This window comes from Penicillium psychrosexuale, assembly GCF_028828465.1.
Source record: "Penicillium psychrosexuale strain IBT 29551 chromosome Unknown utg000003l, whole genome shotgun sequence".
Taxonomy (NCBI): domain Eukaryota; kingdom Fungi; phylum Ascomycota; class Eurotiomycetes; order Eurotiales; family Aspergillaceae; genus Penicillium; species Penicillium psychrosexuale.
The window spans coordinates 3,806,159-3,828,782 of NW_026643188.1; the positions used below are offsets into that span (position 1 = coordinate 3,806,159).

The 22,624-nt window shown below is 49.0% G+C and overlaps 6 protein-coding genes across 6 annotated transcripts; all 6 read left to right on the forward strand.

The window, feature by feature from the left end:
• Positions 1 to 46: 46 nt before the first annotated feature.
• N7518_005305 (S-formylglutathione hydrolase) lies at positions 47 to 1,145 on the forward strand (the record flags this gene model as incomplete). The annotated part of the gene is made up of 4 exons (XM_057186232.1): positions 47 to 302; positions 411 to 631; positions 712 to 906; positions 960 to 1,145. 4 exons carry the CDS (start codon positions 47 to 49, stop codon positions 1,143 to 1,145), a joined length of 858 nt encoding a protein of 285 aa, XP_057043002.1.
• A 2,346-nt stretch (positions 1,146 to 3,491) lies between these two features.
• N7518_005306 (FACT complex subunit POB3) lies at positions 3,492 to 5,675 on the forward strand (the record flags this gene model as incomplete). The annotated part of the gene is made up of 7 exons (XM_057186233.1): positions 3,492 to 3,671; positions 3,725 to 3,943; positions 3,999 to 4,753; positions 4,803 to 4,934; positions 4,996 to 5,229; positions 5,279 to 5,351; positions 5,406 to 5,675. 7 exons carry the CDS (start codon positions 3,492 to 3,494, stop codon positions 5,673 to 5,675), a joined length of 1,863 nt encoding a protein of 620 aa, XP_057043003.1.
• Positions 5,676 to 6,535: 860 nt separating this feature from the next.
• Positions 6,536 to 8,119, forward strand: aspB (septin AspB; the record flags this gene model as incomplete). The annotated part of the gene is made up of 4 exons (XM_057186234.1): positions 6,536 to 6,539; positions 6,618 to 6,908; positions 6,957 to 7,423; positions 7,484 to 8,119. The coding sequence occupies 4 exons, from the start codon at positions 6,536 to 6,538 to the stop codon at positions 8,117 to 8,119; spliced, it is 1,398 nt and encodes a 465-aa protein (XP_057043004.1).
• A 1,796-nt stretch (positions 8,120 to 9,915) lies between these two features.
• On the forward strand, positions 9,916 to 13,626 carry N7518_005308 (uncharacterized protein; the record flags this gene model as incomplete). The annotated part of the gene is made up of 3 exons (XM_057186235.1): positions 9,916 to 10,895; positions 10,940 to 13,332; positions 13,391 to 13,626. 3 exons carry the CDS (start codon positions 9,916 to 9,918, stop codon positions 13,624 to 13,626), a joined length of 3,609 nt encoding a protein of 1,202 aa, XP_057043005.1.
• A 667-nt stretch (positions 13,627 to 14,293) lies between these two features.
• Positions 14,294 to 16,844, forward strand: N7518_005309 (uncharacterized protein; the record flags this gene model as incomplete). The annotated part of the gene is made up of 6 exons (XM_057186236.1): positions 14,294 to 14,313; positions 14,360 to 14,388; positions 14,444 to 14,644; positions 14,714 to 15,251; positions 15,307 to 15,962; positions 16,018 to 16,844. 6 exons carry the CDS (start codon positions 14,294 to 14,296, stop codon positions 16,842 to 16,844), a joined length of 2,271 nt encoding a protein of 756 aa, XP_057043006.1.
• A 2,719-nt stretch (positions 16,845 to 19,563) lies between these two features.
• Positions 19,564 to 21,245, forward strand: gprM (the record flags this gene model as incomplete). Its single annotated transcript, XM_057186237.1, has 3 exons — positions 19,564 to 19,732; positions 19,782 to 19,936; positions 19,992 to 21,245. 3 exons carry the CDS (start codon positions 19,564 to 19,566, stop codon positions 21,243 to 21,245), a joined length of 1,578 nt encoding a protein of 525 aa, XP_057043007.1.
• Positions 21,246 to 22,624: the final 1,379 nt, after the last annotated feature.

The following is a 22,624-nucleotide window of genomic DNA, read 5'->3' on the forward strand; positions in this document are numbered from 1 at the left end:
TCTGTTTTCTTTCTTTTCTCCTTCCAACATTGGAAGATACATCAAAATGTCCGTCACCACAAATGCAACCATCGCCTCCTTCGGTGGCAAGCTCTTAAAGCTAAGCCATGCCGCCACAACCACGAAATGCGAGATGAAATTCAACCTCTTCTTGCCCCCGCAGGCCCAGACACAGAAAGTCCCTGTACTGATCTACCTCTCCGGTCTGACCTGCACCGCCGATAACTGCTCCGAGAAGGGCTTTTTCCAGCACAGCGCCAGCAAGAAGGGAATTGCTGTGCTGTACCCTGATACCAGCCCACGTATGTGTCTTCTGTTTTATCGCGTCTATTTCCATATATCTTTCTATCAATTGAAGTTATACGGTTGAAAAGTAAAAAAAATATATAATTAACATGCCCATCTTCTAGGCGGCCTCAACATCCAAGGCGAGGACGATGCATACGACTTCGGCTCCGGCGCCGGCTTCTACGTCGACGCCACCAAAGCCCCCTACAACGCCGGCTATAACATGTATAGCTATGTCACCAATGAATTGCCACAGACCGTCTTTGCTGCTTTCCCGCAGTTGGATGCCAGCCGTGTTAGTATCACCGGCCACAGTATGGGCGGACACGGTGCTCTCACTTTGGTAAGTTATACACTACGGCACAAGAGCTGGAAAGAACATCTTATAGTTATTGGAGTATTATTTATCTAACCATTCATCAGTTCCTCCGCAACCCAGGCAAGTACAAGTCCGTCTCTGCGTTCGCGCCGATCACGAACCCGACCAACTGCCCCTGGGGCCAGAAGGCGTTCAAGGGCTACTTCGGCGATGATCAGCAGGATAAGTGGAAGGAGCACGATGCTACCGAGTTGATTAAGAAGTGGAGTGGGGGTCCGCTGGATATCCTGATTGATGTGGTGAGTTATCTCCCTTTCTTCTGTGTATCGTACAACGTCTAACCTATATACAGGGCACCGGCGACAACTTCTACAAACAAGGTCAACTGCTTCCGGAGAACTTCGAGGCCGCAGCCCGTGACGCTGGCATCGCCGGCTTGAATGTTCGCTACCAGCCTGACTATGACCACTCCTATTATACCATGGCTACCTTTGCGGATGACCATGTTGAGCATGCGGCCAAGTATCTCTTTGCATAGTGTGTGCTCTCTTCTTAACTCCTAATCTCAAAACCATGATGTTTTACTTCTTGTCTTGCGTATTTCTTTAGTAAACGGGATCTGATTGGTTTTTCTTTTGGCTCAAGTGGGCTACAGGCTGTTCGGTCGATGATCTAAATGGGTGTGAGATTTCGAATGAGAAGGTATATCTATGCTATGGATAGTGCAATCATCTTGGAATGCTAACTCAAGGTTACCTTATGCTACACATTTTGCCGGGGTATGAGTGACTTACATCGAACTTTCCTGAAATAGCTTTGATGTTTCGCTCAAGAACTAGTTCCGTAGACTTGCAGATTCCAAAGCCTTCTGGCAGACCGATCCAGCTAGTTGGGATGGTGTTCTCGTTGAAAATGGGGCGTATTGCGTGGATTCCACCTTTGCCCTCAATAACCGTAAATCCTATCAGTTGCTCACCGTAGAAATTGATTGTGACGGATCCCCCTGGTAGCCGATACCCCAAAAGTACATTTGGCCTTTTGGGATCTGCATTCAGCAGGTCGAAGCCAGTAATATAGGTCTCTGCTCCCTCACGTTGGATAGAGACTGCTAAGCCGTTGATAGAGCTTTCTAACAGAACGACTTGAGAAAAGAGCTTATGTTCTGCCCAGCAAATGCGGCATTCATTCTCTTTTCCCCCATGTCTGTTGTCTGGTCTGCTGTCTCTATCGCATCGGAACTCAGTAGAAACCTCCTTCCAGCATAATTCATTAAGTAACCCCTGGTTGGAGACAATATGCTCGTCCGACGTTCTGATCATGGAACATCTTTCTATTAGCCATCTGTTATTTCTCCACCGTCGCCGTGTTGCCCAGAGGTGCTCATCACACCGATCGATCCTTGCTGTACAGCGGTATATGAGTCGCCAGTTTTTGCTCTCACGTTTTCTGGGATTTGCTGCTAGGCAGTTCAGAAATCCACGATCTCCATTCTGTGAAAATCTTGACTTCCAGAATGATTTAATTCCGAACACAACTGCCATTGCTCGGGATGATTGCCGTAGTCTTAGGAAGTCAGCAGTACGAAGGTAAGTTGCGATATGAACTCGTATCTCGAGAGGCAGGATGCTAAAGCAGTCAGAGTCATGCACAACTCTACTCTTCGAGCCAGAGTGCTTTCGTCTTTTCGGCATCTTCGGGAATTGTCTCGCAGCATCTTGAAGTCCCCTGATAATGGGTCGTTTTGCAGGGCGAAAATGATGCCGCAATCCGAGATCCCCGCAGTTGTCTAGGTCTGTTAAAGAAGCCAGCACCAATATTACCATGCTCACTTACTCCAATAGTCTCGTCTTCCCGGAGGAGGAATTTCCTTACAGACTTCAAAAAGCCTGTTTAAATCAATATCCTCCCCTTCAAATTGCTGGATCAAGAGAGATCAGCAGCTCTCATGGACTAAGAAAGCCTTGTGGGGCTTTTCTATGTGCAGGAAATACCAAGATTCAAGTTTATTAGGGTCACCGAACGCTTCTTCAACCACCCAGTCAAACTTGGTTTTATTAACACCTGACAGCTGGATTCCGCTTCTGGTCCGATATACTATGGTGGATGAGCCCGGTGCAAGAAGGGTACTCATAACATAGGGATCAAACTCACATACTCGGTACCTTGCCATCCAAGGAGCCTCGGGGCAAATAGTTGCTGCGCAAGATACGCAGTGACTGGAATAATCAGAATCACTGTTCTCCGTAAGTAAGCTCATCTGGAAAAAATTAAGACGGACAATCTGATGTGGGGGCAGAGATCTATAAATATGCCAATCTGTAGAGGGGTCACCATGACCTCAGTCTATCTGTACTCACTTAGAATAACCTTATTAAAGATGACATGGCAGGACAGGCCGGATCACCTCCTGAGATAATAGCCCTAAGAGCAATACTAATAACATAGTTAGAAGATTTGAAGTCTGACATGTGTCTATCATAAATTCAAACGAGTGATATTTGTCTCCGATTATAATATATTTCACCTCCTATCACCCTTGGAATTGCCTCTCCTTAATAAGTGAGCTCGATTTACTCACTTCGCTTTATTGAAACAAGTATTCTTCCATCTCTACACCTATCAAGCCTCATTGGCTCTCGTGTCCACTATACTGCTCTATTGCTAAACAGGGGCTTTTTGTTCTTCGTCAATAAGCCTTTTCCTCTACAATACCCGACTCTAAGATATTGTTTCTCTTCTTTCTACTAGATCAGTAGATTCGACAAAGAATTACATCAAACAAGATCTACTTGTATTGCAAGGAGGCACTTGGCCTAATTAGGTTAGTAGCAGCAATTACCTAATCAAAGCCTCAGGCATAAACGCTAAACCATTCTTGGCTGAAATGGCCTCCCTACGGCGCGCCGCAACGCGAACTCCAGAAACCAAAATCACAAAGCTTTCAACCCAACTCGACCTCAACCCTCAACTACCTTTCTCATCTGTTTCCCAGCCATTTTACACCTCTTTTCTCTGCGTTCTACCCTCTCAACTGCTGCAATTTTACATCCACAAGCTCCATTATGTAGGATTTTTCGCAGCGGTTCCCATGTCTGGCACTGACCATCCCACAGGGAGAGCTTCGACAACATCTACCTAGACCTTTCAAAGCAGCCTGGAAAATGCAAGCTTGCTGAGAGTGGTCTGGGCTGGCGCCCGTCCGGTGGTGGCGATACTTTCACGCTCGACAGCAGCAACATCGGTGCAGCCCAGTGGAGTCGCGCTGCGAAAGGCTTTGAGCTGAAAATCCTGTCGCGATCGTCTGGAGTGATCCAACTGGATGGATTCGACCAAGAGGTATACTACACCGAACATTTTGCGACCATTGACCTACAGACTGACAACCGAAAAGGACTTGGAGCGACTGAGCAAAGCATTTAAGATTTGGTACGGCATTAACGTGGAGACCCGTGAGCACGCTCTGCGGGGATGGAACTGGGGCAAGGCAGAATTCACAAAGGCAGAGCTGGCCTTTAACGTCCAAAACCGACCCGCCTTCGAGATTCCTTATTCCGAAATTTCAAACACCAATTTGGCTGGAAGAAATGAGGTCGCCGTTGAATTTTCCCTCCCTGCCGGCGACGGAAACGATGCCGTGACAAAGCCCGGAAGCACAAAGAACCGGGGCCGCAAGGCTGCTGCAGGCCCCGACGAGCTCGTTGAAATGCGATTCTACATTCCCGGAACGGCCGTAAAGAATGACAAGGCGGAAGGCGCTGAAGGCGAGGAAGATGATAACGAGGAAGAGGCCGAGGAACAGAATGCTGCAAACCTATTCTACGAGACGCTTATGGACAAGGCCGAGATTGGAGACGTCGCCGGCGATACCTTTGCCACCTTCCTGGATGTTCTTCACCTCACGCCCAGAGGTCGCTTCGATATTGACATGTACGAATCATCCTTCCGGTTGCGCGGAAAGACATACGACTACAAGATTCAATATTCGGCCATTAAGAAATTCTTCCTTCTTCCTAAGAATGACGATACCCACACTCTTATTGTGCTTGGTCTTGATCCCCCTCTGCGACAGGGTCAGACCCGTTATCCCTTTTTGGTTATGCAGCTGAAGCTGGACGAGGAAATTAGTCTTGAGATGAACATGACAGAGTCAGTTTTCCTGCGCCTGTGTCTATCTTACCCACTAACAACCTTTTAGGGATATCTTGAAAGGCCAGTACAAGGACAGGTTGCAGGCGCACTATGAAGAGCCAATCCACCAAGTCGTCACCAAGGTCTTCCGTGGCTTATCTGGAAAGAAGGTCATTATGCCTTCCAAGGATTTCTCCAGGTCAGTAACTGCCAGCTTATATTTGCAACACCCCCGAAGCCCATCGCTAACATTCCCATAGCCACCACGGTCACCAAGGCGTTAAGTGCTCAATCAAGGCCAACGAGGGTCTACTGTATTTCCTGGATAAGAGCCTCATGTTCGTTCCTAAGCCCGCGACCTACATTCAAATGGAGAACATCGCGATTGTCACAATGTCACGTGTCGGAGGCGCTGTTTCTGCTAGCCGAACTTTCGACATCACTGTGAGCCTGAAGGGAGGCTTAGGTGAGCACCAATTTAGCAACATCAACCGGTAAGTACCCGAATATTGACTTTTCCCGGGGATATTCTGACATGAACAGCGAGGAGCAAAAATCCCTCGAGGACTTTTTCAAGGCCAAGAACATCCGCATCAAGAACGAGATGGCAGAAGAGGTATGTGGACTCTGTTTCCCTGGTATGTTGTTACCACTGCTAATTATTTCCTAGGCTGCTGGACTTATTGCTGCTGCTCTTGATAATGATGCCATGGGCTCCAGCGACGATGAAGTACGACCCGACCGCGGATCAGCAGATGAAGATGAGTCGTCAGTTGACGAAGACTTTGCTGGTTCTTCGGAATCTGATGTGGCCGAGGAATTCGACTCGGATCACGAGAGTAGTGGTGATAGCGATGAAGAGATGGGCGATGCTTCCGATGGAGGAGACGACAAACCGGAGGATGAGCGACCGAAGAAGAAGACGAAGACAGCTAATTAGATGTACGGCTAGGTTTTTCTTTTTCTTTCAAAATATCCAAGTCTCTTCTGGTAATACACCATTCTATAGGATGTTACTCCGTATGTTCCTGACTGGTGGACCTCACGTGAGTTGGTGATTGGCGGACCAATTCTGGGGCTTGTTAACCCCTGATCTCAGGAGAAGAGATATCTGGCAAGTACACAAGTAAGTATACATGTATATTTACGTGAGTGGATTCTGAGCAGTCCTCGCCAATAGAAAATATCCCCTTGCTAGTCAGAAATAGAAATGCAGTCCTATTGCTTAGAACCAAGGTGCAGTCACGAGCAATTTGCGGGTTTCTACAAATTACAATGTACCGAAGTAAACATAGGTAGAAAAGACCCGAAATATAGATGAAATAGGAGCAGTTCAAGCAGATAAATAGAAGAAAGAAAAAAAATTAATCCAATATATGAGAGATACAAGTCCAAAGCCAGAATTGTAAGAATTGTATACTTATCGAACACATCAGGTGTTTCTACGCGGGTCGATCCAAGCCAACTCCAGAATAGCTGGGCTCCCCCCGACAACCTCTCCCCCCTTTCTTTCCCAGACTGGCAGAGTCAACCTCCTTCTCTCCATCCTCCTTGTTCATCTTTCGCTTCATTTCTTCCTTCTCCTCTTCTTTTCTTTTCCTCGTCTCTCGCTTCTGGTCAATTTACTCCAACCCCCCCTTTTTTTGGAAACAATTCCAGGTACATTCCCTCTGCTCCCCCATTTTTTTCCCCTATCGCGACAATTCGACCCCACTGAAGATTAGGAGAGGTGACTGACGACATTCATCATCTAGGGGATCTTAATTCAGTTTTACATATCCTAAATCCCCGGCTTTCGCAATGTGTAAGCTATCACACCCGTGATGAGGAGACAGGTAATCTCGAGGCTCTTCCAAGACAAGATACTGATAGGTCTTTGAAGCTTCGCCACCTGCGAGCAGCTCCCCCGTCGCGTCTCCCGTCGCATCGAGGGACTCTCCTACTCCCAACAACGGCACGGAGTCGCCTTTCGTCGAGCGCAGCAACCCTATGGGCTCTGGTATCGCCCAGACCGTCAGCTCCCGCGACCCCAAGGCCGCAGCTCAGGCCGCCACTGACATGAAGAACGTGGTCCGCCGCAAGCTGACTGGCTACGTCGGTTTCGCCAACCTGCCCAACCAGTGGCATCGCAAGAGTGTCCGTAAAGGCTTCAACTTCAATGTCATGGTTGTCGGTAAGTTGGACAGATAATATTTCCATGGACCAAGCTCATATCCATCAGGTGAATCTGGTCTCGGAAAGTCCACCCTCGTGAACACCCTGTTCAACACCTCGCTCTACCCCCCGAAGGAGCGCACCGGTCCTAATGCCGATATCATCCCCAAGACCGTGTCTATCCAATCGACCAGCGCCGACATTGAAGAGAATGGTGTGCGTCTCCGCCTGAGCGTGATTGATACCCCCGGATTCGGTGACTTTGTCAACAACGATGACTCCTGGCGCCCGATTGTCGAGAACATCGAGCAGCGATACGACACCTACCTGGAGGCTGAGAACAAGGTCAACCGCAGTAACATTGTCGACAACCGCATCCATGCGTGTGTCTACTTCATCCAGCCTACTGGCCACTCCCTGAAGCCTCTGGATATCGAGGTGATGCGCCGCCTGCACACCAAGGTCAACTTAATCCCCGTCATTGCCAAGGCTGATACCTTGACCGACGATGAGGTTGCCCTTTTCAAGCAGCGTGTAAGTTTTTGGTATTCCTTTTTTGAATCGATTGAAGCTGTGCATACTGACTCCTTCTAGATCCTTGCCGATATCGAACAACACTCCCTCCAAATCTTCGAAGGCCCCCGCTACGAGCTTGACGACGAGGAGACCATTGCTGAGAACCAGGAGATTATGTCCAAGGTTCCCTTCGCTGTTGTTGGTGCCAACTCCGAGGTCACCACTGCTGACGGTCGTCGTGTCCGTGGTCGTAGCTACCCCTGGGGTATCATCGAGGTTGACAACGAGGAGCACTGTGACTTTGTCAAGCTACGCCAGATGCTGATCCGCACCCACATGGAGGAACTCAAGGAGCACACGAACAACTTCCTGTACGAGAACTACCGGTCCGAGAAGCTCACCCTTATGGGTGTTGCCCAGGACCCCAGCGTCTTCAAGGAGGTCAACCCTGCCGTCAAGCAGGAGGAGGAGCGTGCCCTGCACGAGCAGAAGCTGGCCAAGATGGAAGCAGAAATGAAGATGGTCTTCCAGCAGAAGGTCGCCGAAAAAGAAAGCAAGCTCAAACAGAGCGAAGACGAACTCTATGCCCGACATCGCGAGATGAAGGATCAGCTAGATCGCCAGCGTGGAGAACTCGAGGAGAAGAAGGGTCGCCTCGAGACTGGACGTCCCGTCGAAGAGAAGGGCAAGCGAAAGGGCTTCTCGCTTCGCTAATGTCCATGTCCCTGCCATTGCTTTTGCTTCTGCCTATACTTTTGGCAACTGATCCTACTCTCGTTCCCTTTTTTCCCTTACACTTGTCACCCATCACACTCCCTTACCATCCCATAACGCAACTGCTTACTCTGGATGGGTCCACGCACCGAAAAAAGAATGGGGGTTTTTCTTCTTACCGATTGATTGATAATACGATCCTGCGAGGGTCAGCCTGGGACCTTTCACTTCTTGTGATGTACTTTTTGCTACGCCATATCTTGTCTTGCCGCTTTTCTGTGTGCCCTATTACCCGCTCATTTCATTATTTTCTTAGTGTTTGGGACATTTGGTTGTTCGCCGCCTGTCCGTATGTTAGTCAATTCAGCGCTTTTAGCTTTATATTTTGCAGTTTGAGTAAACAGTAAACAGCAACAGTATCAAGCTAACTGATTGACAAGGGGAAGAGATATCTCAAGGGGTAAGATGATTCTTCTAATAAGATTCCTTCCCGTTTCTTGAGTTTATATTAGTTAGGCCCAAGCAGTTGATGATGAAGTAGTTAGGTTAAATGCCTAGCCGACTCACAGGTTGTTTGAAACAAAGCATACAATATATTCAACCTGAAATCTCCCAAACCTAGGTGTCAGATCTGGATGAAACAAGTACAACATTATTCCCTTTTCTATCAAGTATAACATCCTTCAAAGTCACTACCTCTGTTATGACACGAACTATATACCTATGGACCTACAACCTATACTACACTTCCTAGTATAGATTATACAGACATCAACCCTGTCAATTATGTCACCTAATGGACCGCGACGGAACTAATTATCTAGTACGTACTCCGTATGCCCCAGAGGCATGCGTAGATCGTGGAGCCTAATTCTATATTTAAGCGAAACAACACGGGGCTCTGGAGCATTTCTGCGACAAAACATCAGGATCCACTTGGTGATCTAGCTCAACGTTGTAGTATTATAAGACTATATTAATCCATATCGATGTACATATACAGATGGACACATTGTAGATAGGTACAGAAACAATTGATATCAGGGAATACTTTGGTATCAAAAGGGACTTCAAGGGGATGTGACTTCATAGACAATAAGGGCAGTGCTAAACTATGTATTTTGTATGTATACTCCGTACATGATCGTCATTACCGGCAAATTAGTCGTACGACGGAGATTCCCCTTGCCTTTATAATTGTGAGTAGACTATTATACGCATAAACCTGAGGGTATTGGACCTACAATGGAAGCCTCAATTGCAGCCGTTCCCTTTCCATTAGTACTTAATACTATCCTTGTCAACAGCATCAGGACCTTTGATATCACACATCCACGGTCTATAGGGCTCCACTATTTAAACGGGAGGCTGGCAATCGCCCTCCTCATTGGTTGTTCGTGAGCTGTGAGGTGCATTAGCGTGGTGGTCCTTGTATTTTTAATTTGGGAGGTGTATGGAGGTGTAATTTGAAGTATCGCCGTTTCAATTTCAAAAACAAGCTGGACCTTCCCCTGGGTTCCCTTCACCTTCATATTCAGTCATTCGTTGTTATTCAAATGCAGTGAGGCTTCAGTCTCGAGCATGATTCATTCATTTACATTCCTTTGCTTTTAAGCTCTTTTTTCCCATGCCACATTCCTTATCAATTTTCTTTTCTCCACGCGTTGCGGCCTGACGGCCTCCCTGAATTCCTTAGACTGCACAACCCTGTCTAGTCTTCCCACACTCGCTTCAGCCATTCCAGCCATTTCAACTGGCCAACTACACTTCTATTGCCCGTCGTCGCTCCCACTACAATGAGGATCTCTTCATTGTTTGGGCCCGCGACGGCCGGCTGGCCTTCGCTCCTCGCGCTTTTACCGACTCTCAACGCCCTGTCATTCGAGTCAGTCTCCATCCCGGAACTGGACCTCAGCTCGCTGGGACGGGTATCAATCACTGGTGATTTCGATGGCGTTTCCCTCTATCAATATAAGGAACAGACCGAATCGATTCCCGATGGCACCCAAGGCCTTCTGACCCCACTACCGAACGGCATTCTCACGAATCTCTCGTCCACCAATGCGCATATCATGGCAATGTGCCCCTTTACCAAAAAGGATGGATCTTTCGCAGGTATATTTGTTGGGGGTAACTTCACCAGCCTAGGCGGAGTAGATTCGCCCGGTGCTGCTCTCTTCGACCCGAATACCAGCAAAGTTACTGCCTTGCCGGGCCTTTCGGGCTCGGTAGCAGCCGTGACTTGCGATCAGAACACTAACCGCGTCTACATTGGAGGAAAATTCACCCACGACAACACGACTAACGCCATCGCGTGGGCGCCCGACGATGGCTGGACCAATCTCCCGTTCAATGGCCTGAATGGCCCTGTCAGCTCGATTTTGAAAGCTGACAACGGCCATATCATCTTTGGAGGATCATTCGATGCCCTGGGAAACAGCACCAGCAACAGCACTCGCAACAGCACCAGCTCCTCAAACGAAAGACAAATCCTCAACCTTCAAAATGCGACCGTCACATCCGATGCAGACTCTTCCTTGGACGGCTACTCCGATCCTCGTAACATCATTTGCTCGACAACCGGTGTGGCGGCTAAAGGCAAGACCTATCTTCTACACGACTATGCGCCGGGATTTTGGAGAGCAGACCTCGGGTTCGACTTTTTTCCGACTAAAATTCGCCTGTACAACACTCACTTAGATGGACGCGGCACCAAGGACTTTTTACTTCGAGCGCTCCCCGACACTGGTATCATGAATCTGACTTACACCGATGAGTCAGGAAAAAGAGCAGCTGTGACTCGTCCTGCCCGCTTTCTAGCAGCACGAATGAAACATACCGTGAATTTACCATGGTTAATCCCGTTGGTATGCGAGGATTCCAGATTGAGGTGCTTAGTTGGTACGGACAAGGAGCTGGCCTGAACGGCATTGAGGTCTTCCAGGATCAAATCCTCACATACGCTGTCGATCAATACAATGAACCAACATGCTCAGGCATTGAATACCCCGCCAAGTCAACGCGCACCGGCTCTTGGACTGTCGAGTCTGGGTATGTGTCTGCGAAGGTGACCAACTCTAATGCCTCGACCACATCCGTCACATTTGAGCCTGACGTGAAAGAGTCTGGCAACTATACCATCAAGCTATATACTCCCGGCTGTACCCAGGACAACTCTTGCAGCTCACGGGGTATTGTTAATGTCACGGCTACACTCACGAATGGATCTGACTCGGGCCAGCCCGATCCGTCATATTTCTACCAGACCAACCTATACGACAAGTATGACACATTCTACACTGGGTATGTTGACGCCAACAGTGACTCCTTCCGACCAAAGGTTACCGTGCGGGCCAAGGACGGCCAAGGAGATATCACCATTGTGGCGTCTCGTGTCCGTTTTGAACTACTTTCCAGCAATAAGAGCACTAAGAGCACTAAGAGCACTGGGGGTCTCAATGGATTATACGATTATGATCCGACCTCAAACACTACTGAAACCTCAAATCTTACAAAGTCCGACATTAACAAGGCGGGGACTTCACTTGACCACAACGCAACCATCTCAATAATGAAGGAGCATGATGATGTGATCTATGTCGCTGGTAACTTCTCTGACAGCAAGATCCACCACGTCATGTCGATCACGGATGGCAATGTCACAGCAATGCCCGGCTCTGGGTTGAACTCTCCAGTACTAGCAATGGCCACCCTTGACAATTTCCTGTATGTTGGAGGTCGCTTCACCGATACCTCAGACGCAGGTTCAACGGGCCTTCAACACGTTGCGGCATACTCATACTCTTCCAAAGAATGGTCGGCCCTGGGAGCAGGGCTGAACGGTCCTGTCAATTCGATTTGGCCTGTTGGATTGAATGCATCAACTGCTATCAATGAAACCATCCTTGCTGTGAGCGGCGACTTTGACCAGATCATTGCTTTCAACGGGAATCCCGCGGTATCTGTTGCTGGGTTCGCCATATGGGTCCCCTCCCGCAAGGACTGGCTCCAGAACCTTAATGTTACACAGATGCAGTTCGGTGGTCAACTCTCAAGTGTCGCTTCGCACAACAATACGCTCATCTTGGCAGGTGACCTTGCCACCAATGGTATCATCGCTGGTGGTGCGGTGTCACTGCTAAATCCTGATGATTTGCAACTGATTCCTCTGTCGATGAAGATCAACCACAAAAATTCAAGCACGGGTCTGATCACCGGTGCTTATGATACCAGTTCGAACCGCAATCTCACTATCTACGGTGGGCATTTCGCTGCCGCTGGCAGCAATGGATCAACCATTGAAAATATTGCCATCCTCAACGGCACCGATGAGAAGATCTCAGGTCTGCCGCAAGGCGTCGACAGTAACTCAACGTTTGTTTCAATGCTTGTGTACAACGACACCCTCTATGCAGGTGGAAATGTTACCGGAAACATCGGTCGCACCAGTCTGCGGGGTCTTGTGGTTTACGACCTGGAAAAGAACGAGTTCGCACAGACTCAGCCGGCTTTCTCGGGCTGGAATGTCTCAGTCAATGCTGTCGTCAATCGACCGGATTCATCTGAAGTCTACTTTGGAGGAAACTTCGAAGGTGTAGGGCAGTTCCCATGTAATTCTGTCTGCTACGTGGATGCCACCACCGGTGAATGGGATCAACCTGGCTCGTCCCTAAGCGGCTCCGTGATTGACCTTCACTGGGCCAGTCAAAAGACGCTGATGGCTGTGGGCGACCTTCAGGTCGGTGGCAACAAGACCTCGATTGCTCTCTACAACGCGAAATCCGAAACATGGACCTCTTTCTCTGGAGCATCCGAGTCAGATTTGCCCGGAAATGTCACTACGTTTACAGCTGCTAGCTCGGATTTGTCAAAATTCTGGATCGGAGGTACTGCGGCCAATGGCTCGGCCTTCTTCTTGAGCTACGATGGTTCCGAGTTCCTATCCCCCGGTAATCTTTTCTCCGAGGGCACGGTCATTCGTGGTTTAGAGATTCTCCCTGTCAGCCACGACCATTCTGCGGCTGCTCTGTTGAATAACGATCAGACGTTGTTGATCATGGGTTCGCTTGTGATCCCGAACTTCGGACATGCATCAGCGGCGCTCTACAACGGAACCGATATCACTCCATTTATCCTTTCCCAGCAGGCTGATGGCCGACCGGGCAGCATGTCGAAGTTCTTATCCGAGAACAAAAACCCTTACACCACCACCAGTGAGTTTACTTGACCTTTCGTTCTTGACAGGAATCAATACTGACTTTGACAACCTAGCAAAACATCACTCCAATGGCATCGCAGTCTTGGTGGCTTTCTGCTGTGCTCTGGGCTGCGTCTTCCTCATCGTACTAGCCGGTGTCATCCTTAATAAGGTACAGCGCCGCCGCCAGGGCTACGCAGCTGCCCCTCAAACCTTCGGCACCGATCGACCATCCGACATGCAGCGCCTGCCGCCCGAGTATCTCTTCAACTCGCTGCACCATCCCAACCCTGGTGCCCCGGTCCTTTAATGCCCTTTTTCGCTCCAAAACCCCTTGACCTTCGAGGCCGGCGTTTTGTTTTGTTTTGTTTTGTTCTTTTCTTTTCTGTTTTGTTTCTTTTTATCTTAAGCAACGTTGCTATACCCAACCGTCTTTAATGTCTGTGTTTGTTTTCGCGCCGGCCATATCGCGATTTATCTTCAAATTCTTTTATTTCCTGGCTCCTGGCACATGTGGCCGATACAGTTTATCAAAGCTCCTTTGTGAATATGTCTCTGTGTTGATGTACCATATGCTTTCCAGCGATTTATTTCTTACTTGAGTGGATGTGCGTTGCTAGGGAGGTTGGAGATGTGTAGATAGCCACGCTTCGTTCGTGGACACGACAATTAATACAATACCCTTTTGCTGATGGAAATATTCTCCAAAAACACGTAACTATAGTTATACTATGCTATGCTAAGTGGCAATGTCTAATTATATCACAAAGCATCGGCCAATTCTCCTTTAATATACCAATCCACACCTGAGCACCTGACCTCGGGAGCACAGCCTGTCTGAGTCCGGTTATTTGTGTGGGGGCCCCAGGTCACCTGTTCCCTCCCCGCAGGTTGATCTCCAGGTTTTCGTTTCCCCAACCCCGATCACTTTCTTTACTTCGCATGTTGCTACCGCATCGCCTTCATGTGATTTCGGTATGCGATCACGAACCGGCTGGTAAGTGCATATCCAACTAGCGTGATACATGGCTAACACGACCTAGCTTAACGTGTCGAACACGAAAGCTTAAATGTAGGAATCGGTTATCCCGGCCGTTCCATTTTCTGGTGACTAAAATAATTTATAGGTGATGAAGAAAAGCCCGAATGTTCACAATGTCGCAAAGGGGGCCGAGAATGTCGTCCGAGCGAAGGAGTGGTTTTCCGCCATCAACAGAACGCCTCGATGAACCGGAACTCCCCAGACGGTCGTGGTAGTCTCAACGGGTTCTATTCATATAAGAACACCTTTGACAAGGATAGCGTTTGGCTGGATGTTCCCAAACAGGGTACGGCACCAATGAGACATGTTGTTTAGGTCTGGACCCTTTTTGGACGGTAGCTCATATCCTCTGCAGTGATCTTCGTCGACAACTCCGATCCATACGCCGACGACATCGAGGCCTCATTACTAGACCCGGGCAGCGCAGCGCAAACAAACTCTCCGAATCACAGATGGGGCAGTGGAGGCTCTCGAGCGAGCGATGCCGAGACACAGGGGTTGGAAGCCTTGTCGGCGGTCGCAACACACGATCGCTTCCCTTATTCTCCCTTGGACCATTCGATCTCGGATAGTACCTCCTATACCTCCCCAAACCCGCAGCGGAGTGCCGCTATCACCCCGGCTTCACCCTCCATATCGCTGTCGTCCACCAGCAACAATACCAACATTAATTTCCTCCTCAATCCCGCGCATTCGATGTCCCCATCCATCGACCCAAGTATGCAGATATCTGACCGGAACAATGCGCTTCCATCAAGACCGGTAGCTTCACAGAGAAGCTTGAGTCACATGAGTCACATGAGCCTTGTCAATCACACAACAGACGACAATTCAGAGACCGATTTCGAGACCGCTTTTCTTCTGCGGCATTACTCAGAAGGACCGGGACTGTGGTATGTTTCCTACCAGCTGTTAACGTGGAACCATCAGTAATAATGATATCTGCAGGATGGATCTCTTTGACCTAGGGACATATTTCGCTTCATACGTCCCAGTGCGAGCAAGAACCAACCCGCTCTTGAAATTCGCCGCCTGCGCATATTCCGCCAAACAGCTGGGCCGAGTCAAAGGTGCCAAGGCATCGGTGGGCGGAGTCTGCACCCAGCAGTCTGCCATGGAACTGTGGCCTGACAAAGACCCCGACTTCGCATGGTATGGGGCCAAATATTATGAAAAGGCCATCCAGCTGCTAATGAAAGAGCTGCAACCTGACGCAGAGGGTCCACCTCCACTGAGCACCCCCGAGGCTTTCGGTCAATGGCAGGCTGCCGAGATTTCTGTAGATTCGGATAACCCACGTAAGCGCCGCAGACGGGTTTCTGATAGTCGGCTCTCGCATGGGGTTCATTCCGACGAGGTGCTCGCGGCGACGGCCATTCTGTCTGTCTATGAGTTCCTCGATGCCGCAGGCCCCGCGTGGAATCGTCATTTGAGTGGCGTGAAGTCGTTGCTTGATGTCGCTGAAGTGGGCATGATGCCTCTTGAGCAGCGTCCGTCTCCGGGAGAGAGCTCATATCAGACGCAGACGCCTAAGAAGTCGGGTCTTTCCAAGGCTCGGAAGGCAACGTTTTGGAATTTTGCGCGGCAGGACTACTTAGCTGCCTGTGAGTGTTGTCTGTCGCTTCCCCTCCCCTCCAAACTTCGCTGACAGAAACAAAGTCATCAACGAATGCCATACACGGCTCAACACAGACGATACAGTCCTCTGGACCGAAGCAGGTCTACTCCTCGACAACGCTGGCTTTGTACGCGCTAGCAACACAAGCGCAGCAGGATATCCGGAAGGTGAAGATGTAATGAAAGAAGACTTAATCAGCAACGGACTAGTGTGGATAATGTCCAAGATAGTCAATTTCATAAGCTCTGGCGACAACCTGCACATAAGCGGATCCGTGCCAGGACCCTTGGGCGTCTCGCAACAAGCCCTTCTGGAGCGGTGGTACAGGCTTGAATCCGAGCTCGACGCATGGTACACCGGGATCCCAGAGACATTCCGGCCCTGCGCACGAATCGACGCATCCAATCTCACACACCACCGGCCGCCCGACGAACACGAAGACATCTCCACCCTCCAGGAAATCTGGTACAGCCTTCCGATGTGCGCCTCTGCCATGCAGCATTACCACATGGCGCGCATCCTGCTTCTCATCAACAAGCCGCACGAGTCCACCAGCCGACGCAGCACCATAACGCTCCGTCTCCAGTCATACCGCTCTATCGAGTCTGAGATCGCATTCCACAGCCGTGAGATCGTGGGTATCGGTCTCTCCCGCCCGGATGGAAGCGTCAGGATCAACTCGCTGCAGCCGCTATTTGTTAGCGGACAGTGCCTGACGGACCCGCGTGAGCGCCGCACTACTGTGCGTCTGCTGAGGAGTATCGAGTCGGATTTAGGCTGGGCGACTGAGTACCGTGTACAGCAATTGCTCAAGGAGTGGGGGTGGGATGAGAATTCGACCCGTTCGCCTGGTTCCTCTTGTTCTTGAGACATGAAGACTGAACAAGGTCTCCAGCCTAGGAACTAGGCATAGTGTCCGGGTTGAGGCTTGGCGCGGGCTCAGCAACCACGTTCATTGTATAGTACCCAGTCCCTCTTTGGTCGGTCCTGTATTGGAGCCGATGAAATCATCCGAGGGTACTGGAGTGAAGTGGTATTTGCAGAGTAATATCTCGGCTCATGTCGAATTGCGGCCATGCATTCCAGTCTTGTCACGACCACATGCCATGCTGAAAATGACTTGTCAAGCGACAAGCGACCGGGAATTCCCGTCACTCATTAGGGGATGTGCCCTCTCACGTGGTGTGACGAATGCCAGAGACACGAGTAATGATTGTTTATGATACCCGTGTACCTCTTATAGTAATCATAGTATAGTACAGGTGTACTCTCACACTGCAACATAGGCAGTATAGCCATAGAGTGGACAAATGGATTCTAAAGAAAAAGAAAACCAGAAATCTCGTTAGATTTAGGGTGAGAGCCTTTCCTTGTTTGATTCTGCAAGTTCGGTTTAGTTGCCTCTGGAATGAGACACTAAACGTGGTATACATATTATCAGAATCCAGGCGTGTTCATTTGAGATTATATACTCTATATTACTTACTTGATTGTTCTCTAGCTCTAACTAATCTAATCATGAAAAAAAAATAAACACCCACTAACTTACTAGTTAACTAACACACCAATCTCCAACAACCGCAATCCCATCCAGCCCTAATCCAAACCCCAACCTCAACGCTGCAGGTTTTCCGTTGACCATGGTGTCACCGAATCCACTTACCCCCACCGATTTACTCTTCTTAGGTTCCGGGAGGCAACTTATCCGAACCAGGACACCCCAGATCCGACATTATTCAGGATCTACTCCGTACGTGCAGGAATATATCGGGTTACTAGTATCGGCTATTCCGTGCATGATTCATGATGGGTAGGATTCTAGGGATTGGTTCGGAATACAACATACAACATAGAGAATAGAGAACGGAAAGTTTAGCGGTGCAGAATGGGGAAAGAGGGATTTATAGCGGATTCATGTTTGTCGCTATGGGCGAAGTTGGAGATTTTGTTGAGAGATTTTGTTTGAGCTCGGCTTGCTTGGACTTGGTTTTGCGATGAGCCTGGACTTCATCTATATTATTTAGAATTTCAAGGGGTGTGGTAGCGCAATGGCATCTCAATGTAAGCGCAAATTCAACAGAGATAATATTAAGCTTGTATGTTTGATGTTTGTTAAGTGGTTGGGTGGTTTACTTGCTCTACTTAGGTTGGGAAGAATACGAAGTGGGGGGATCAGGAGATATTTCTTCTTGCTTTTGATGGTAGCAGTTACCTACCCGATTTGTATTTCGGCAAAATGAGGGTAATCTCTCTAGCGTGAAGACTATTCTGACCTGTGGGTTCTTTTTCTGTCTTTTCTTCGGTTTCACCACGAGCCAGTGGGTCGATGCGGACGGGAAAAGCAGCGAGTCAGATTGGGCTTAGAGCTAGGATTCAACTACGCCAAAGGCCGAAATCACGTATAAAAGAGCCCTGGTAAAAATCAAGGTGGCAAGAACTACAGGTGGAGGGAGGTCTGTGATTTGATGTGAATATTGGGCTGTGCTTGAGTTCGGCGTTGAATATCACTCAATAAGTGGATGATCGTGAGAAAACGCGAAAGACCAAGATGCAAAGGTGTTTTTAACTGGCTTAACGGTCGGGGGGTCCGTGAATAGCGCTAAGTGTGATGATGACAAGAGGACGCCGGTGTGATTTGAGCTAGAACCAGCTACTTTGTCCGTGCATATCATGAACGTATTTCCGCAGGATGTAGATCATAGACTATATATGTCTAGTGAAAGCGAATAGGCCAGCTAATCTATCCTTAAATAAGATCTACAGGAGGGTCGGGATATGAACGGGTTAGCGTGGGGATTCGAGACTTTTACAAAGTACTTGGATGCATTTCAATCACCTCGTTGACCATTTCATTGTGATAGATCGGCTGGCTGCATACAGAGTACAGAAATATCATACGGTGGTCTCTTAGCATCCGATTGGACTCATGTACGACGAATGCCGGTAGTGATCACAGCGGGAGATGCATTAGTCGTAATGATTGGGTGGCTTAACGCGTGGGCTCTCGGGGAGGAGTGCTATTGTTGGTGACACTGACCACTCTGGCCCCTCTGACCCCTCTGTGCTACATACAATAGACAGACTTTGATGTCCAGGGGTAAAAAGGCAATCGAATCAGGATGAGGAGGGAAGTGGTTGGACAGGGCTTCTTGAGCTCAGCTCCGCAATTTGCATAGTTGTGTATTTATATCATTCAACATTAGCATTGTCTTGTTGTCTTATTGTATAGTTATGGAATATTATAACTAGTTAACTAAAACACTAGAATATAATGAGATTTGCGATATCCCGAATGTTCTTGTATTGTCACTGTATTTTATCCCCGCTAAACCACCGTGCCAAGACCGAATTGAGTTTGCGAGGACCGTGGGTCGACTTGGTCCTAGTGCCTCGTGTGTGTGGGGCGAAGAACGGGCCATCCAGACTATCACGTTGTATCAGGACGTACATACAAATTACACTGCATACCCCCATTTGCTCCTCACTTCTCTACTCCCCTTCGCTCTCGGATACTTATATATACGATTCCTTGGCGATATCGCGCTGGCGCGTTAGGAACTCGCGCAGGACATGCATATCTCGCCATCATGGTGCACGCCCTAAATGGACATTGCCCGGTCCCGTTCTTGCAGGAGACGCTATTCCCCACCGTCGGGGGATTTATCGATGGCCGCTACTGCAAGCAGGTGACTCTCGGCAACAGCACTTATTCCTGTTGCTTGCCATGTCCTCTCGCCGAGTGGAGATATGACACTGGTATGTTTCTGTGATTTTTGGCCCATTAATAAAATCTAAGGTTGTATAGACTTGGCCGATAAAATCAGCGTCACGAGTTGGATCAGCGTCGCCATTCTCCCTCTTTGTATCTTCTTGCTGATTTCCTACGCTGTACTACCTGCCAAATGGACGCACCGCCATTATTTGAGCATTTGCTTTACACTGGGCATTTGTTGCATGGAGGTAAGTTGAATGCCGGCATGCGCTAGGAAGACCTTTATGGCTAACTCTAGTCCAGCTCGCCTTCATCATCCCCCTCGGTGCCAAACCAGACCAATGCTATAATTCAATCACCCCCAATGACATGCGCTCCGATCTTTCCTGCGCCTTTTCTGGATCCTTGTTGTTATTCGGAGGCTGGGTAGTGGTAATATGGAGTTTCATCCGTACACTCGCCTTCCACCTGCAAGTATGCTGGGAAAGAGTCCTGGGACTGAAGTTCATGTGGACAGCCCTTGTCTGTGGATTCGGAATCCCAGCAATTGGACTGACAATTATGCTGGTCCTAACCGGAGTGTCTTTCCGATTCGGCGATGTCTGCCACATCAACGTAACCAACGGACTCTACGACTACTGGATCCCAATCATGGTCATCGCCGCCGCATCTCTCTTCCTCCAACTATCAACAATGATCTACTGCACCCATATCTACCTCCGCTCTCTTTTCGACAAATCTGCCTCAACATCAGGCAGCTCCGGCGCAAATCTTCCTTCCTACTCAGCCAGCATCGGCACCGTAACAGCCCGACAGGCCTACCGGCGTGTACGCCGCGTCCTTAAACTCCAATGGCGCGGCATCGCCCTCACATCAATCATCCTCGGCAACGTCATTTTCTTCGCAGTCGTCTTCATCGGCCTCGATAATGCCGTCGCGCCAACGGCAGAAAACGTCAAAATCGCAGGCCCCTGGCTAATGTGCCTCGCCGAAACCGGCGATAAGAATCTCTGCCGCGAATACGCCGCAGCCATCGGCCCCAACGAAGCAACCTTACTAGCAGTCGTGTTTCTGCTCTCCCTCGTCGGCTTCTGGAACTTCATCCTCTTCGCCCGTCCATCCATGTTCGCCGGCTGGCTGGATCTTTTCCACCGCAAAGTGACACACCGCAACGAGTTTGTCTCTGTGGATGCGAACACCCGCTTCGCTGACAACAAGGGCTTCGAAATGCTGACTACATCTGTCAAATCACCCGATACGTTCATGCGATCGCCAAGCCCTTCCCGAATAGGCAAGCCTGACCGCAGTGCTTTCATGCGCTCACCGAGCCCTACACAAATGGGAAGTAACGCTCCCATGCCCTCGAGCCCTACACAGACTGGATACGGCCGCAGTCCGACCAGCCCCAGCCCCAGCGCCGAGCGCAATATGCATGTCGCTCGCGAGGCCCGCTATGTGCGTCCCTCCTTGAGCTTTTCCGGGCCTAGGCCGCCTAGTGCGCGCGAGTGGGATCCCAAGTCTTCGTTTGCGCCTGCGTACGGGCAAGACCGAGTGTAATGTTACTGAAATACGTTTTTATGATTTGCCTTCATTTTCTAATGCTCAAAAATATTTACCGTGTATTCTATGCTGTTCTGATTTTGGCCTCCTGTTTCTAAAAGATAAGAGGTCTAAAAAGAATGGGGATATTCTAGGTTTTTCCTGAGACACGGTGTTACAGGAGATGTCACTATTTTGAGTCAGGCGTTAGGTGATTTTAGCAATTTCCACGTGTATCAATGATGTATGATGTCTATTTCTACTTGATTCCACTTGGTATACTTGGTATACTATATAATCACGTTCTAATCTATTTTGACTCCACATTTACTACACTTTGACATTGACATACCGAAGAACGAGTCTAGTCCCTTATTGCTATCTTAATCTCAATCTCAGTCCCAACAACGGCAATTCAATGGCGTCCCCACATCGGTATGCCGCGAGCGTGATCCTGAATCCATGATCCAATTCCACCAAAACAACAGTTCTGGAACTGCCCGGCCGTGTGCGGAGTACATAAAACACTATCCACGCTAAAATAGCGCATGCGCGCAGAAAAAAACAACGGTCCCACACAGACTACTACCTACGGCGTACTCCGTGCTCCGTGCCTAGTAGTGTAACACCACCAATACCAAGGACGACACCAATCGAGACACCAATGCCCCTGTCTAGCGCACGGCGGGATTACGACGGACTCCACAAACTTTCCGGCATGCAAGAACGGCGGTTTTGCCTTGTTGGGGCTAGTGTTTCGGATTGGTTTCAGCCTGTAATGCGTGTATTCGTGCTAGTATTGCTTTTACTACCGGGTAAATGTGATTGCAAGGGTTTAGGTATTGTATTATTATAGTTAGTTACTAGCTAAACACTATAGTTAGCACACTGCATATGGTCACATCCCGGCTAGACTTTGAGAGAACCCTTCTAGACTATTGCTGGATGCGTCGGGTGGAAACTCCTCGCGTGCGCTGCTGCCAAGGGTCCGGGGTTAGTGATTATGTGGGATTCTTTTATTCCAGCTTTGGAAGGTTGTACCTATATAGCGGATTTCCTCTGCCACTTCTTGACGTCCCCTTTCTGTTTTAGTGCTCAGACCTTGCCGCTTTTTGCTAACTGAGTACAACTGAGCACGCCCCTGAGCATTACATAAGCACTCAGGTCTGCTCACGTGCAGCCCTCCACTTTTAGATGGCATGGCATTTCAATGTGATCTTCAATCCTGGTAAAATGACTGCAATTATTCGCATAATGGAGCTTGCTATTCGGACACCCAATAAGCATTACCATGAATCCATACGGGATCACCTCAAGCAGAATCATAGTACTATTATTGATTGCATTCTCCCCTCTTCGGGAGTCCGGGCCGCTGAAGCTGGGACATTAAGTCTTTT